Below are 14495 nucleotides of genomic sequence, written 5' to 3'. Positions count from 1 at the left end.
ATTTGAAGTGCGGTGGCTTTTTACGGTATAGTCTCCAGCATTACACTGGGGCATTAGGAAGCACATACTGTACATAGACCACAGGCTGAGCGCCCCCTGCTGGCCTCATTGATAACTCCTCTACCTTCAGTAATCTGTACAGGAACTGTTGGTGTCACATCTGACCAATCGACAGCTGTAAAGGCAGTGTTAGTATTATTTATATACTTTTGTAGTGTTTATTAATATTTTGAATTTGCTTTCATATTTGTTTTTATTATAAATATATAGCTTTAATTTATTAGCTTTAATTTATTTCATTTCAGTTCAGTTTTAGTAATTTTAGTAATTCAACTTTATTTTAGTTTCAGCAACATTTCCAAGTTGTTCTAATATTTAGTATTTCATATTTATACCTAATATTTACATTTATTTCAGTTATATTTAAATTACTGAAAAGATTTTTATTATTAGGACTATTATTATTATTTTAGTTTAGTTAACAATAACAACACTGCTGCACGTTTTAGTAGCTGCTGACAGAAAAGCAGCATTGTTATATAAAATGTACAATATACACAAATGTGTGTTTTCTCTAGCAGTGTTGTTTTATATTAGTAAACTGCCACGTGTGTTTTAAATGTCATACATTTATACAGTTTATTGATCACAATAGTTTTTGGCCTAATCAATGGCTTGTTTGTAGACTTACCTTTCACTTTTTTTATTGAATGAATTGTTTTGTGTTTCATAATTGTTTTAATTGTTCATAATTATTTGCTAAAAGTTTACATTTTGCTTTTAAAATCCTATAATAGGCTACAATATCTTAAAAGAAAAAAGAAAAAGAAAAACTCCTATAACAGGCTGTAATATAATATTCAGTTTTTCCAACTTACCCCATACAGTGTGACAAAATGCTACAAAAATGCTAAAGTTCAGTGTGTGCTTAGTGAACATTTTATTCCTGAGCAATAATAGAGAATATGAAGTAGTAAATAAAATGAAATAAATAAATAACCCTGAGAAGTATTGTGAAAATCAGTGTAAAAAATAGTGTGAAAATTAGCCCATGGTCTCTCCAACATTATGAAGTTTGATAAGAGACTGGATGCTGTAGTCTTTAACTCTTCATCAGGGTACGTAACGAGATGAACAGGGCCAATATATACAAATATGTGACTGTAAAACCTCTCACAACATGAGACACAAAAAAATTGATACATTCACAGGTGTTCAGCTCCACCTGCAAGTGCTCACCACACACACAAAGAATGAACCTTCAGCCCCCGCAACAGACATTTCGCTTCAGATTTTACCACTATATGAAATAGAGTTTTTATTGGTTTCATTTTAGGCTATAAATTGCATCTGTGGCGGGCACAAGAGGTCACGCCCAACTATTTAAATCACATTTTCAATCCTGAGACTGTATATATTTAATTTCAAAATCAGCCTCTCCACTCAAACTGAATCTTTAATGACCGTGGGAGTTGAGGTTTTAACATTTGATTATCAATATGAAAATGTGTTGACTCAGACTTGAAGCTTTCACGGGTAGCTCACCACTTCCAGGAAGTGGTACACTGAGGAACTGCTCGAGATACTTTATGAGAAACTTAATTTAGCCGATGCGTAAAGTATATCATTTTTCACATAAAGTGCCGCCGAGTGACTTGTGTCATCGTCGATTCCCGCTTCTACAGTCAGGCGCGATTCGCGCGTCAGGACTTCCATAAAGTGAACTGACATGAATCAATGAATCGCGTGAGATCAGAAGTGAAACATTTGAATGAACGTGCCATAGTTTGAAGATGAGTATGAATTATTCCCACGTAATATTGTGATGGCTTCCTCAACCGAGAGACCCCGCAATTCAGGTAAGCTTTATGTAAATATGTAGATATCCTACCTTTTGAATCTTATCTATCTATCTGGTGGACGAAGTACACAAATCAAGTAGGCCTAACGTTACTCGAGTAAAAGTACAGATACGTATAATAAAATATTATTCCAGTAAAAGTACTCCTTTTTCAATTTTACTCGAGTGAAAGTAATCGTTTTTTTATGTACTTAAGTAAAAAAGTACTGATAGATAGATAGATTTATTTTGCAATTTTATATAGGCTACTTAATTTAATTTTATATTAGCACAATGATTTTTTTCTTCTCAAACCTTGTCTGTGGTGTAAAAACACCCCTGGCCAAATGTCCCCAGAGGCCATCACCCACTTTGATAATTACCGTAGTTACCTTGTATACTGTTGATAAACAATATAAAAACAGACGTCACATAGGGCTAAATGCATAGCATTTTAATAAAATTGTTAACGTTACGGCAGCGGGGAATATGAGCGTGCATGAGTTATTTTATTTGTAAAATCTATTTTATTTAATTTGTGTTATTTTAATGTTTCGTTTTTTTTTTTTTTTACTAAAACATAGAGACACTGATGTTGATGTGTCTGCATTCAAGCATTTCAGTGGGCTTAAATAGACCACCCTTTACAGCAGATTTAGTAGAAACATTTGTAAAATCTGAGTGTTACTTGTGTGAAAAATGGCTCATCTTATCCCACTCTCCCTATAGGAGCAGAGGAGAAGCAAACTGTGAAGGCCCGGCTCCTATCTTCACAAATGCTTCTAGTGGATGCCCTCTATCACCTGGGCCCTCTGCTAGACAGTGTTATATCTGTAGGGCTGCTCTCTAGAGAAAACTGTTATGAAATTGAAGCTGAGCGAACGCCGCCCAACAAAGTCCGAAAACTTCTAGAAATTGTTGACGCACAGATGGATGAAAGTGGTGCCTCTAGTTTCATGGAGTGTCTGAGGAAATGCAAGAAACATTACCCGCGTCTACAAACCTGGTTGACCTCAGAAGAAGGTATGTGATGACTGAAGTTGCATTCTGTCTTAAAACATAAATGCAGTAGCATAACGTAAATACTAAAATGTTTTGCGCTCTCATATTAGATCGCTCCCAATCACAAGGCATTAAGCAAGGTCCAACAGGTAGGACACAGAATTTTCACTTTTACTTAATATATATGTAATGTTTCCCATTCCTCACCATTGTCCTGTCTCCATACAGAACGTCAGCTACAGGCCCAGTTTAATGTTCTGTGCTCACGCTTGGGCTGTTCTGTTCTGCCGGTCTCCTACGATCTCTTCTCCAGCGGCATTCTGACTCAGTTGGAACTGGAGAAAATCCAAGCAATACCCATCCCAACCCAGCAAGCACAAACTCTGCTGTCCATCTGCCTGAAGAAAGGAGAAAAAGTGTGCATGAGCTTTTACACAGCGCTACAGAATGAGGACGAGCAACTAGCTGAGGAACTTAATGGTCAGTACAACTTTTCTAGCAGAATCTGGAGTGGAGATGCATGCAATATTATAATCTAAATGCATGTAATATTGTAATGTGCACTACTGGTCAGATGCTTGGAATAATTAAGCTTTTTAAATGGTTATGAAAGAAGTCTCTGCATTTATTTGATAGAAAATATAATAGTATTATAAAAACAATAATATTATGATATATTATTACAATTTCAAGTAACTGTTTTCCATTTCAATATATTTTAAAATGTCATTTATTCCTGTGATGATCAGCATTATTACTCCAGTCTTCAATGTCACATGATCCTTCAGAAATCATTTAAATATAATTTGAAAGTTCAATGAACAGTAATTATTAGAAATAGAAAATGTGTAACATTAAAAATGTCTTTACTGTCACTTTGATTAATTTAATGCCTCCTTGCTGAATAAAAGTATTCATTTTTCTTTCTTTTTTTATGGTAGTGTATCCAGTTTCCGCAAAACATTTTACCCTCGAAAAGTAATAAACATCAATTAGAACTCTTAATATTGTTTCAGCCAGGAATTCAGCCACCTGTTATCAGATTTTCTTTACACTCTTCTCATTTTTCAGTAAACAGTTTGGTGGAAGACCTTAATAAAGAACCAGAAGGCAGCATTGTGCCGATAGCAGTGGAGGAAACTAGAGATCACTTGAGAGCAGCTTTACCTCTGTCAGGTAGTTCACATTTCAACATTATACTCATTTTGTTGAAAACTATGAGAGACTGAAGAAATATTTATGGCTGGTAAATTTGCTCAAAGCTAAAAAATAAATTTTGGTCAACTGATGTTGTCCATGTCTGATTCTCGATCAGGAGGCCTGCAGCAGGTCATGACTCGGCTGGGCTTGACTGTGGGGGATGAGATTAGGTTTAATGTCTGTGAGGTTGGTGTGGCGGTGGGTTTGCCGCGTCGGACGGTCAGAGAGTACCTTCTGGAAGGGGTCGGCATTGAAGACTCTGCCCAGATGGAAGCCCTAGTGTCCCTGTATATAGAGAAGACACAGGACGCCGACAGACTACTGAGCAGAGTGGCAGAACTCAGCCCTCGGTGTAAGTGAAGGCCAATCCATCTCAGGCTTAACTTCAGATTCTGTTTAATAAGTTAAAGCAAATATTAAAGTAAATAACTATTCATTTTTTTTAGTTGTAAATCGTTTTTTAGTAGAGTGAACTGTTGCATTTCTGCTTCCTTTACTTTGTGATAAGTCTTTCTCTGGATTAAATAAAGATTATTGTATCCTTAGAAAGGCCTGGTGATAACTGCTCAGTGAAATTACACTATTTATTTTGTTATATATATATATATATATTTTATGATACATTTCCAAATAAATTCTGGGGAAAAAAATTGCTTGTGATGTTACCAACATGCAGAAATATACATTAAAAATTATAAAAAAATATACTTTAAATAATATAAAAACAATTTTACCTTTACCTTAAAAAAATACACTACCGTTCAAAAGTATGGGGCCAGTATGATTTTTTTAAATGAAATTAATACTTTTAAGCAAAGATGCATTAAATTAAGACATTAACACATTTATAATGTCAACAGATTTCTATTTCAAATAAATGCTGTTCTTTCGAATTTTCTTTTTATCAAAAAACCTGAAAAATATATCACTGATTCCAAAAAATATTAAGCAGCACAATTGTTTTCAACATTAATAATAAGAAGAAATATTTCTTGAGCACCAAATCAGCATATTAGAATGATTTCTGAAGGATCATGTGACACTGAAGACTAGAGTAATAAATGCTAAAAAATTCAGCTTTGCCATCACAGGAGTAAATTATATTTTTAAATGTATTAAAACATAAAACAGTTATTTTAAATTTAAATTTATTTTAAATTAAATATCTGACAGTATTACAGTTTTTACTGTATTTTAGATCAAATAAATGCAGCCTTGGTGAGTCTAAGCATCTTTCAAGAACATAAAAAAATTGTACCAACCCAAACTTTTGAACAGTAGAAAAGCATATAGTGGTTAAGATTTTACTTTCACATCTATTCAAGTTGTGAAGAAAACAATATTATTTTTTACTTTATGAATACTAAACAAAATAGTACAGTATTTGAAAACCATATGAAACCAACATGAATGTATCTGGTTGTCATCTGTAGGGGTCCAGCTTTCAGAGAGGGGATGTCTGCTGTTGAGGTTGCTGCAAAAAGCCGAGACTCTTCTCCGCAGCGGTATCCACAGTCACCGGCACAGCTGGGACCACCTGCACGATCAGGACCACTTACGCAGCTGGGACCACTTGTGTCCTGATGACTGCACAGATCAGCGCACTGTGTGGGCCATCTTCAGCTTTCTGGTGTGGGACTGCATGGCAGAGGTTCTGGAGGAGCCGGAGGCGAAGCCTAGCGGAGGCATACTAGGTATGATCGAGCAGCTGAGTGCCAGTGGCAGAGTGGAGGCCGCACTGCTGCAGGAAGTGGAGCAGTGCTGGAGCGACGGGGACGCTGAAAGTCTGCTGCAGAGCGTGAGAGTCCTCGCTCAGGTGCTACGAGACCTGCATACCCTCCAGGAAGGCCTCCAGCTGTCCTCTTCAGTTGAGGGGTTGTTTTCCTGCAGGCCCAGCAGGCTACACCGGGTCACTTCCTTCCAGGGTGTATCTGCGCGGGTCATCCGTAAAGCTCTGAGCAACATGGTTCCATCCTCTGCGGACCAGGACGCAACTCTTCTTGCTAGACAGTACTTGGAGGTGTGCATTCGTATCGCACATCTCCTAGATGTAGTGCAGCCCAAACGAACCACCGTTGACTTTTCAAATGCGCCCATTGCTACGTTCATTCAGCATGTGCGGTTTGTCTTGTCAAATCCTTCTTTTAACTCTGAAGTTTTTGACGCGGGAGTTCACCATCGCTTGCTTTCAGTGTTGGAGTTCAATCCTGCGCAGCTGGGCTTGGGCTCTCTCATGCAGCTCCACCAGGAGACCCTCTCCGAATTACAGAGCTACTTACAACTCGGCGAGCACCACAACTTCCAGTTTATTATCGAATCGGTACGAATTCTCGGTCCCGCAAAGCTGTTTTCCGTCAGCAGGGTTCATGGGCCTGTCGCCATCGACAATGGGGTGGAGGAGGTCCTTTGTTTTATCACGTCAGAACCCACTTCATTCCTGGTACGACTGCACTGCCTTTGCTACGAAGAAGGAAGGGGGCGCTTCAAGGTGTGCGCACCACGTTGCGCATGTATGTATCTGCTCAAAGCAGAAGGGCTGCGTGACATGCAGTGGTGCGGTGGCAACGTTCTGGCTGAGGTAGGTGGGAAAGTGTGGGTCAGAGAGGGAGAAAGTAACGGCTGGGATGAGCTACAGGCGCTGGCTCAGAGACACTCTGCTCAGCTTAAGGATGAAGGATGCTGCTTTAAGGTCAAGACCTCTGGGTTGGAGTGCGAGGTCAAATTTATATACAGGAGTGGAAGGCTATGGGCTGTGCCACATAGGGACTGTGAGGTAGTTTAAAAATACAGGTAGCTGACATGACGTTGCAGTGACAAACAGTGTCACATGTTGTACTTCATTTAAAAGTATTTGAAAGGTTTTTTCAGATTTTATACATTTATAGATTAATGTTATGAATAGAAATTGATTTGTAGCTATTTAAGTGCAATAACAAAAAATTAATTAAAACTGTGAAAAACACTTTTTATCTTAAAAAATATGGAGCCCTGCACATGACATGCAGGAAAAAAAAAATATATATACATAATGGCCACAAATTAAAAAAAATCTCATGTTAATCTTAAGTACCTATAGAGTAGTATTGCATCCTTCATATCTCTGAAGAGTAGTTTTATCAGACTTATAAAACACAGATACGGCTTTACGATTCTCTCCGAAAACAGTCGAGCTCCTGGAGGTGTGCTGTGGGCGGAGCTAAAGAGTCATGAGCATGCGAAGCTTTTGCATAGAAATCATCTGCAAGCTGTGACACCGACATAAATAAAAAATGAAAAACTTTATTGATTTAAATTTTAATTTGTTTATAAAACAAACAAACACTCAGTGCCCATAAAAGGAATTCCGCCCTTTATGACATCATACAGGGCCATACTTGGAAAAAAAACTTTCAGAAACTTATACAGACCCTGAAGGAGTGTATTTGGCACAATAATACTCTGTCATACATCCAACTCGTTTTTTGAAACTTTGGCCATGTTTAGCATGAGAATGCAACTCTTAAACAGTGTAAATATGTCAGAATGTATGAAATAGCATTAGCCCTCCCCTTTAAAGCATACTGAGGTATTACTAACTACTGCGAATAATATCAACTCTTGTTAGGTGGTTTACATGGTGCTGTGCAACTGAAAATCAATAATCAGTTAAGTATAATTTACAGAACACTTTAACAAATTTGTTTTGTTTTTTTTTTGTTACGAAATGAACATTGCTTGAACATTAATTGAATTATGAAATGTTAATTCCTACTGTTTTGTTACATTTATTGGCTGCTTTGCTTTTTCACAAACGATGTCTATAAAAATGTGATAAAAAAACATCACAATAAAGCATTTAATTATCTAAAATTTATTGTGAAATTGTCCATTTCTTAAAAAACAGATAGAACTAATACATTAAATACAGTTGAACAGTCAATCAGTACACCTGCATGCACACTAAAATTTTAAATACTTCATATGAGGATTCAAGTAAATGTCATACTAGGTCAAACTGTCTGAAATTATCTGTTGTTTATCGATGTGATCTGGCCAAGCCAACAACTCGCACTTAATTCTCATGGTTTGTTACCTTGTGTTGAGTTCCTATGCATAGATGGGCCCACTGGGCGTCATATTCTCAACATGAGCATTACACGGGTATGATGCAGTCAGGATGTTTGATCAGACCAAACTAGGGATGTCAAATGTATTGGAATGCTATTGTGCATGGAAATATGATGTTATGCATAGATCATATTCCTCTGTTGAGCTCAATTCATTTGACATGAGCTGACAATGCAAACCAGCCCCCTCTTTTCAGCTTGTCCACCTGTCAGAAATAAAATAAAAGTTTCCAAGCATGAGTATGTAATACAAATATCTTAAGTTTTAGATACTATAAGTATCTATGTGAAGTTTTAGAAACTATATACAGATGAATAAAAATGATTTGCAATAAAAATCATACCTGATTCTCAAGGCTCTGGATTTCCACACTACCCAAACTTTGTGGTGAGAGTCTTCCAGTTGACCTGAGAAAAAAAAAAAGCATGAAAAATGCCACTTAGGTCTAAAAAGCAATACACCCATTTGGAAAATGCCTTGTAATCATCACAATTGGACTGAACAGTCTAGTCCTATGTGTTTCTGATCATATCTTGTAAGCAAATCTGTTCTTTTTAAAACTCACCTTCGACTACTTGCACTGGGTTGTGGTGAATGGTTTCTCTCAGGAAGTGTCAAAAATTGCTCTGGAGTTAACCCTCTAACTACTGTAAAACATGAATAGTCGTCATATATCAGTTACTCTCATTCTGCACTGCAGGATCTGAGAGGATGCAAGTATCATTTAAAGAAACACACACCAGTGTGAGTGCTGCTGGAGTGAGGAGGTACTGGGAAATGGCAGGGGAAACTCTGAGGGAGGCACTCGGTTTCTGTTGTTCAATGAGCTCTAGTAGTTTAGCTCTTGCTTTGGCACTTTGGCGGTTCAGCTCCTGCAGTTTTTGTTCAATCTCCATTGTTGAGGATCTCTACAGAAATAGGCTGGACAAAAAAAAGATCTAAATGTAATAAAAAAAGGTCTACCTCCTTTAGAAGAGCAAAGTCCACTAAAGGATGTAGAGCTTTTTCGCATTTGGCTCCTAAACTCTGGAATAGCCTTCCTGATAATGTTCGGTGTTCAGACACACACTCTGTTTAAATCTAGATCAAAGACACATCTCTTTAGCCAAGCATCTCATCTCAAGTATCTCATAACCTTGTACTCCAGTTATATCTGATCAAATGCACATTATCATTCTTAGCTTGGTTTGAACAGCAGCTACGCTAATTTTTGTCTGTTTGCTTCTCTGTTTCTGCCACGGGATGGGAATCCCGAGGTAACTAGGAATTACACAAGCTTCAGGCTGGATCCAGCATTTATGAAGATCTGAGATGACCAAACACCTGAGAAGAGAAGATGCCAACCCCTCCAAGGACCTCAGATGATGACAGCCCTGAACCAACATACAAAACTACCAAATTTTCCGATAAGTTTGATCACAACATACTGTATAATCATTGCTGTTAATAGTGTTCATTGTTTTTTTTTAATACATGTCATTAACTGCATGATTTTTTTTCTGTACATATCTGCCATATGGACATCACCTTGACATAGTCACCACTGATAAACTACTCCTAAATGTAATGTAGAAATGTAGACATTTTCTGTGAAGCTGCTTTGCAATGATTTGTATCATGAAAAGCTCTATACAAATAAATGTGAATTGAATTGAATAAACAACCATATCCAAACTCACTGTGTACTGCAAGCCTGTTTCTACCTCAGCATAAAAAAATATGCAAGGGGAAAAAAAAAGTCACAATAGAGAAATATAAAGTTGCAATTGTGAGATAATGGAGACATAGTTAAGAGCAATAAAGTCACTATTACAATTCAAAATTGTGAGATAAAAAGGTACAATTATGAGAAACTTAAGTTAAAAGTCTCACAAATCATATGAGATATACACTAGGATTGTGGTCAGTATGATAAAAAAAAAAAGGAAAGAAATTAATTATTCTAATCAGTGACAGTAAAGACTTTGCATTGTTAAATACTGTTTATATTTCTTGTAAATGCTGCCACAAATATATTAAGCAGAAGATAATAAGTCTTCTAATAAGAAAGTGACCAAATCAGCATATTACGGTACAATGATTTCTGAAGGATCATGTGACACTGAAGACTGGAGTAATGACTGCTGAAAATTCAGCTTTGCTCTCACAGGAATAAATTACATTTAAAAATATATTCAAATAGAAAACAGCTGTTTTAAATGTAAAATAATATTTCACATTATCACTGCCTTGACTGTATTTTTGATCAAATAAATGCAGCCTTTGTAAGCATTAGAGATGTCCCTAAACTTTTGAACATTATTGTAAAGTCATATTTGTGAGATATAAAGGCACAACTATAAGAAATAAAAAGTTGTGGGAAAAATAAATTGATAAACAGTTGTGAGGAACTGCAGACTACCTTAATCCAAATCTAGTGTGTAACTAACCTGCTGTGTGTGCTGTGGCTCTGTAGAGGGCGACACTTGTCTAACTATAGAACTGGTTGTGGAAAGTCGGTCTGCGCTCTGCTCCCTTGATACTGAAGCTCCAGCTGGAGATGGACGGTGCTGCCCCAACTGGGCCCGGATCGCTGCGTTCTGACGTGTCAGTTCAGCGATCTCCCCTAGCATGGCATCCTGGGAGAGATCATCCAGCAAAGGAGTGGGTCGTGGTAGGCTAGCGAAGGAGGAAGGAGAGATGGAGATGTCAAAGTCCTCCAGTGAACCCTGACTTCCTGTTGCTGCATAGGAGCCACTGTAGTGCAGCGGGGATGCGTGTGAATGTGGATGACACGCTGGGAGAAGTAACAAAAATTCTGTTGAGTCATACTTGCATTGATGATTCAATCAGATTTGAGCAACTTCCTAAGACACAAATACATATTTTTAACCTTAGAAAACTCAGTTTCTGCTTAATCATTACATTTTGATTGTTGATTCATAAATGCTGGGCAGAGTGACAAAGTCTAATCAAACTATATATTTTTTACATTTTCTGAAAAAATGTGAGGGATTTTGCTCATGTCAAATTAGCCAACACAATGCTATGGTGATTGAGTGGTCGCTACGCAGTTGTTAAGGTATTCTGAGTGGTTGCTAGCTGGCCCAAGTCAATTTACATTTTCTGAATAAAATGTGACCTAACAACTTTCCTAGTATTTTTTTAATACATTGCTAAGGTGTTCTGAGTATTTTACAAGGGTGTTGCTACGGGAGTTCTGGACAATTTCTAGGGTCAGGATGTTCAAATCAGATTTGTATGGGTCCAATTTTAATGTAATTTTTTATCCATTTTAGCATCCTCCAAAATGTAGCATTTCAATCGTGAATATGAACAACAACAACAGTGATGCTTGTCAGTGTTAAGCCCTCAACACTACAGGGTGTCAATTGACAGAATGAGAGATCTTGCCACACTTCAGACTGACCTGTGGGAGGCAGACCATCTCTCTGACGAGGAGGAGAGAGCAGCACAGCTGCAGAGACAAAGTCCTGTCGCTGTAGATCCTTTTCAGTACCGCCAGACTCCATATTTCTGCTTTCTACAGAACACAACACACTCTTCTTAATCACTGTGCCACTACAGGTTCAAATACATACTCAAGATAACCAATCCTAATATGCACTGGTAAGATACAACTTCAAAACAGTGGCAATGCAAGTTTACAAGTCCATGATCTGTGGATCTATAGTTACTTTGAGCTTTGTTGTCTGTGATTTGCACTGTTGTGTGTGATTCTGCAGAATCTGGTCTTCCCACCACCAGGACTACAGCATCTAGGCGTCGCTCTAGGTCAGTTATCTGCTGCTGCAGCCTCGCCTGCATGGAAGCAACAACAAACATTTGAATGGACAAACTTGCAAATAATATCTGGATAACGTTGCTGAATGAAAAATAGTTCACCTGCAGAGCGGTGCTCTCTTCCCTCAGTGTCAGTGACTCCACAGTCAGGGCGTCAATCAAAGCTCTCTGCTCCTTCACTTCCTCCTCTAGTCGTCTTCTCTCCTGTGCCTCCCTCAAAGCCTCCTCTTCTTTCTGTGTGCAAGTGATGCCAATGAGGAAGTAACTCATCTGACCAATTACATAAAAAAGCTTTTGGATTTTACTTGTGTGTGCCCTTACTTTTCTAATATGACTGGCTAGACGTCCAAGTGTCGCCACTAGAGCCACAGAGAAGCCGGTGAGGCCTGGTCTCTGTTGCTGCGGTCTAGCTTCTGGTAGAGGATTCTGGTGGTCTAGAGAGTCTAGCTCAGTCTCCACTTGCTCAAGCATGCTTTGCAGAAGCTCCAGACTGGACTGGTTTCCTGCCAGAGAGCTTAACCCGGAGTTGTTCAGACCAGAAGTATGTCTGGAACGCCCCCTACTGGCTTGAACTGACCTGCTCTTAATTCCTGAAAAAAAAAAAAAAAAGCTGGTATTACCAATTTAGTCTGTATAATTTATGCCTACATACACACCTAAATATACACACACAATTAAAATAATCTTTTTTTTTTTTTTTTATAAATTAACTGCATTAATATTATCGTTAATGTTATTAGTATTATTAATATTTATATTTTTTTTAATGTTTTTTTAAGTAAGTCTGTCAAGCTCATCAAAGCTGCATTTATTTGATCAAAAAACAGTTAAAACAACAATGTTCTGAAATATTATTACAAAAAGAAAAAAATGTTATAAAATAAAAAAAAAGGATTATTACATTAGTTTATAATAAACTAAAAAATAGTGTCTGATAACAGTGCCTCACCTGGTTGAGAGGAAGCAGGCTCTGGGTTCAGAACCTGGTTGACTAGCGAGTTAGACTGGTTTACATCAGAATGAGTCTGTCTGGATTTTAAACGCTGTACAGCCACCGTGGCGTTGAGGGCTGGGCAAAAGAAGCATAGATATTTTTTTTAAAAACCAACAAAGTTCAACAGATTCATCTTGACATCACATCTAAACTGCAATGAGATAAAGAAGCTCATGCCTTCATTACCTGCCTGGCCTTCTCGGACTCCAGTATTACATGGTGTCTTGGGTAGCTCTTGCTCCGGATGGTCTGAGGCCCATGGAAAAGACACTGACCTACATTCATTTCTTTTTCTGAAAACAAGCATTTAAAAATGACATGCTAAAGACAATGAAAATGCATTAGACGTTGTTTGTTGAAGATAAATGACCAGTCGTTCACACCTGTGCATCACAGAGCTGAGGCGCACAGAGGCATCCTGGACTTCATCATGTTCCTCTTCACATTCCTCCAACTCATTTAGGGCCTAGAAAAGACTTTATTATTCTAGGTTTTATTACAGAATAAAAGCTTTAGGTGGTGCTTATGTGTGAGTACCTGTTGATCCATCATAGACTGGCTGAGCAATGACAGCTGGGTTGGAGGATCAGATTTTTGATGAACAGGAAGCTCAGAGTCAGAATCACAGGCAGGTGCCACAGTAATGGTGGGGAATCCTAAAACACACAAATATGTGAGTTTTCACAAGCACATTTACATAACACTTGTTAAATCAGATAATAGCATATCAGTTTATACTGCACAAGAATCAACTACCTGTGCGTCGACGGGGTGCATCACCAAACAGGTCTTTTACTTTAGCCAAAGCTCTGTCTGACCGTGCAATGACATCCTGCAACTGACACTGATCTGAAAACACCTAAATAAATAGATTTTCATAACCTTTTTTGTTATCCGATTTGTAAAACGCTGGGAACAAAATGTTAGTATGAGCTTGGTTTTTTTTTTGATATTGAACAGTTTAAAAATATCTAAACTTTTTGTTGAGTATCATATTTGATACACCAACATGGAGCTCACACTTGAAGAAGAAAAAACACCTCCATTTTATTCAGTGGACCAAACTGAGTTTGCAAAATTGTTATTTGGTGCAGTTTGGTGCAAATGCTGATATTTATGCATGAGATATTTACAACAGTACAACACAATACATACATAAAAATCATATAAATATCAGTTTTGATTATATATCTCCAACTATGTCTTAATATGTGATATTTAAATGCTTAGTTTTATAATCAAAGCTCTGTAGCATTTATTGTGGGGGAAAAACATATAATCCAATTCATTACAACGATAATTGAGAGATGCACAAATATATGTTCCTCAAAAGCATAATGTATCATATTTGTTACTCACATTTAACATGATTTTTCGAATCAAGCAAACTGAAGTTGCTTAAAGGGTAGTTCACCCAAAAATGAAAATTAGGCTGTGTTTTACTCACCCCAGAGGCATCCTAGGTGTATATGACTTTCTTCTTTCAGACGATTCCAGTCGAAGTTATATTAAAAATGATCCTGGCTATTCCAAGCTCTATCATTGCAGTCAGCGGGTGTTGCAGTGCTT

The 14495-nt window shown here is 37.6% G+C and overlaps 2 protein-coding genes across 2 annotated transcripts in view; one reads left to right on the top strand and one right to left on the bottom strand.

Annotated features, from left to right (window-relative positions):
* The first annotated feature begins 1582 nt into the window (after window positions 1–1582).
* Window positions 1583–7018, top strand: LOC107733201 (uncharacterized). Its single transcript, XM_016544754.1, has 7 exons — window positions 1583–1859; window positions 2570–2863; window positions 2953–2991; window positions 3071–3322; window positions 3914–4018; window positions 4158–4394; window positions 5476–7018. The coding sequence occupies exons 1-7, from the start codon at window positions 1826–1828 to the stop codon at window positions 6822–6824; spliced, it is 2310 nt and encodes a 769-aa protein (XP_016400240.1). The 5' UTR covers window positions 1583–1825; the 3' UTR covers window positions 6825–7018.
* Window positions 7019–7911: 893 nt separating this feature from the next.
* Window positions 7912–14495, bottom strand: part of LOC107732967 (spindle and centriole-associated protein 1-like) — an 8430-nt gene continuing 1846 nt past the window's right edge. Inside the window, 15 exon segments of the mRNA XM_016544444.1 lie at window positions 7912–8354; window positions 8493–8556; window positions 8715–8793; window positions 8890–8925; window positions 8928–9057; window positions 10579–10925; window positions 11559–11672; window positions 11827–11950; window positions 12035–12166; window positions 12254–12522; window positions 12882–13001; window positions 13113–13219; window positions 13310–13392; window positions 13464–13582; window positions 13683–13785. Of these exon segments, the coding sequence (XP_016399930.1) occupies window positions 8301–8354; window positions 8493–8556; window positions 8715–8793; window positions 8890–8925; window positions 8928–9057; window positions 10579–10925; window positions 11559–11672; window positions 11827–11950; window positions 12035–12166; window positions 12254–12522; window positions 12882–13001; window positions 13113–13219; window positions 13310–13392; window positions 13464–13582; window positions 13683–13785 (1881 nt within the window). The 3' untranslated portion in view covers window positions 7912–8300.

This window comes from Sinocyclocheilus rhinocerous, unplaced genomic scaffold (assembly GCF_001515625.1).
Source record: "Sinocyclocheilus rhinocerous isolate Xijiao unplaced genomic scaffold, SAMN03320098_v1.1 scaffold1245, whole genome shotgun sequence".
In the NCBI taxonomy this organism is placed as follows: domain Eukaryota; kingdom Metazoa; phylum Chordata; class Actinopteri; order Cypriniformes; family Cyprinidae; genus Sinocyclocheilus; species Sinocyclocheilus rhinocerous.
The sequence above is the reverse complement of the archived record's forward strand: the minus strand, read 5'-3'. Positions and strand labels throughout refer to the sequence as shown.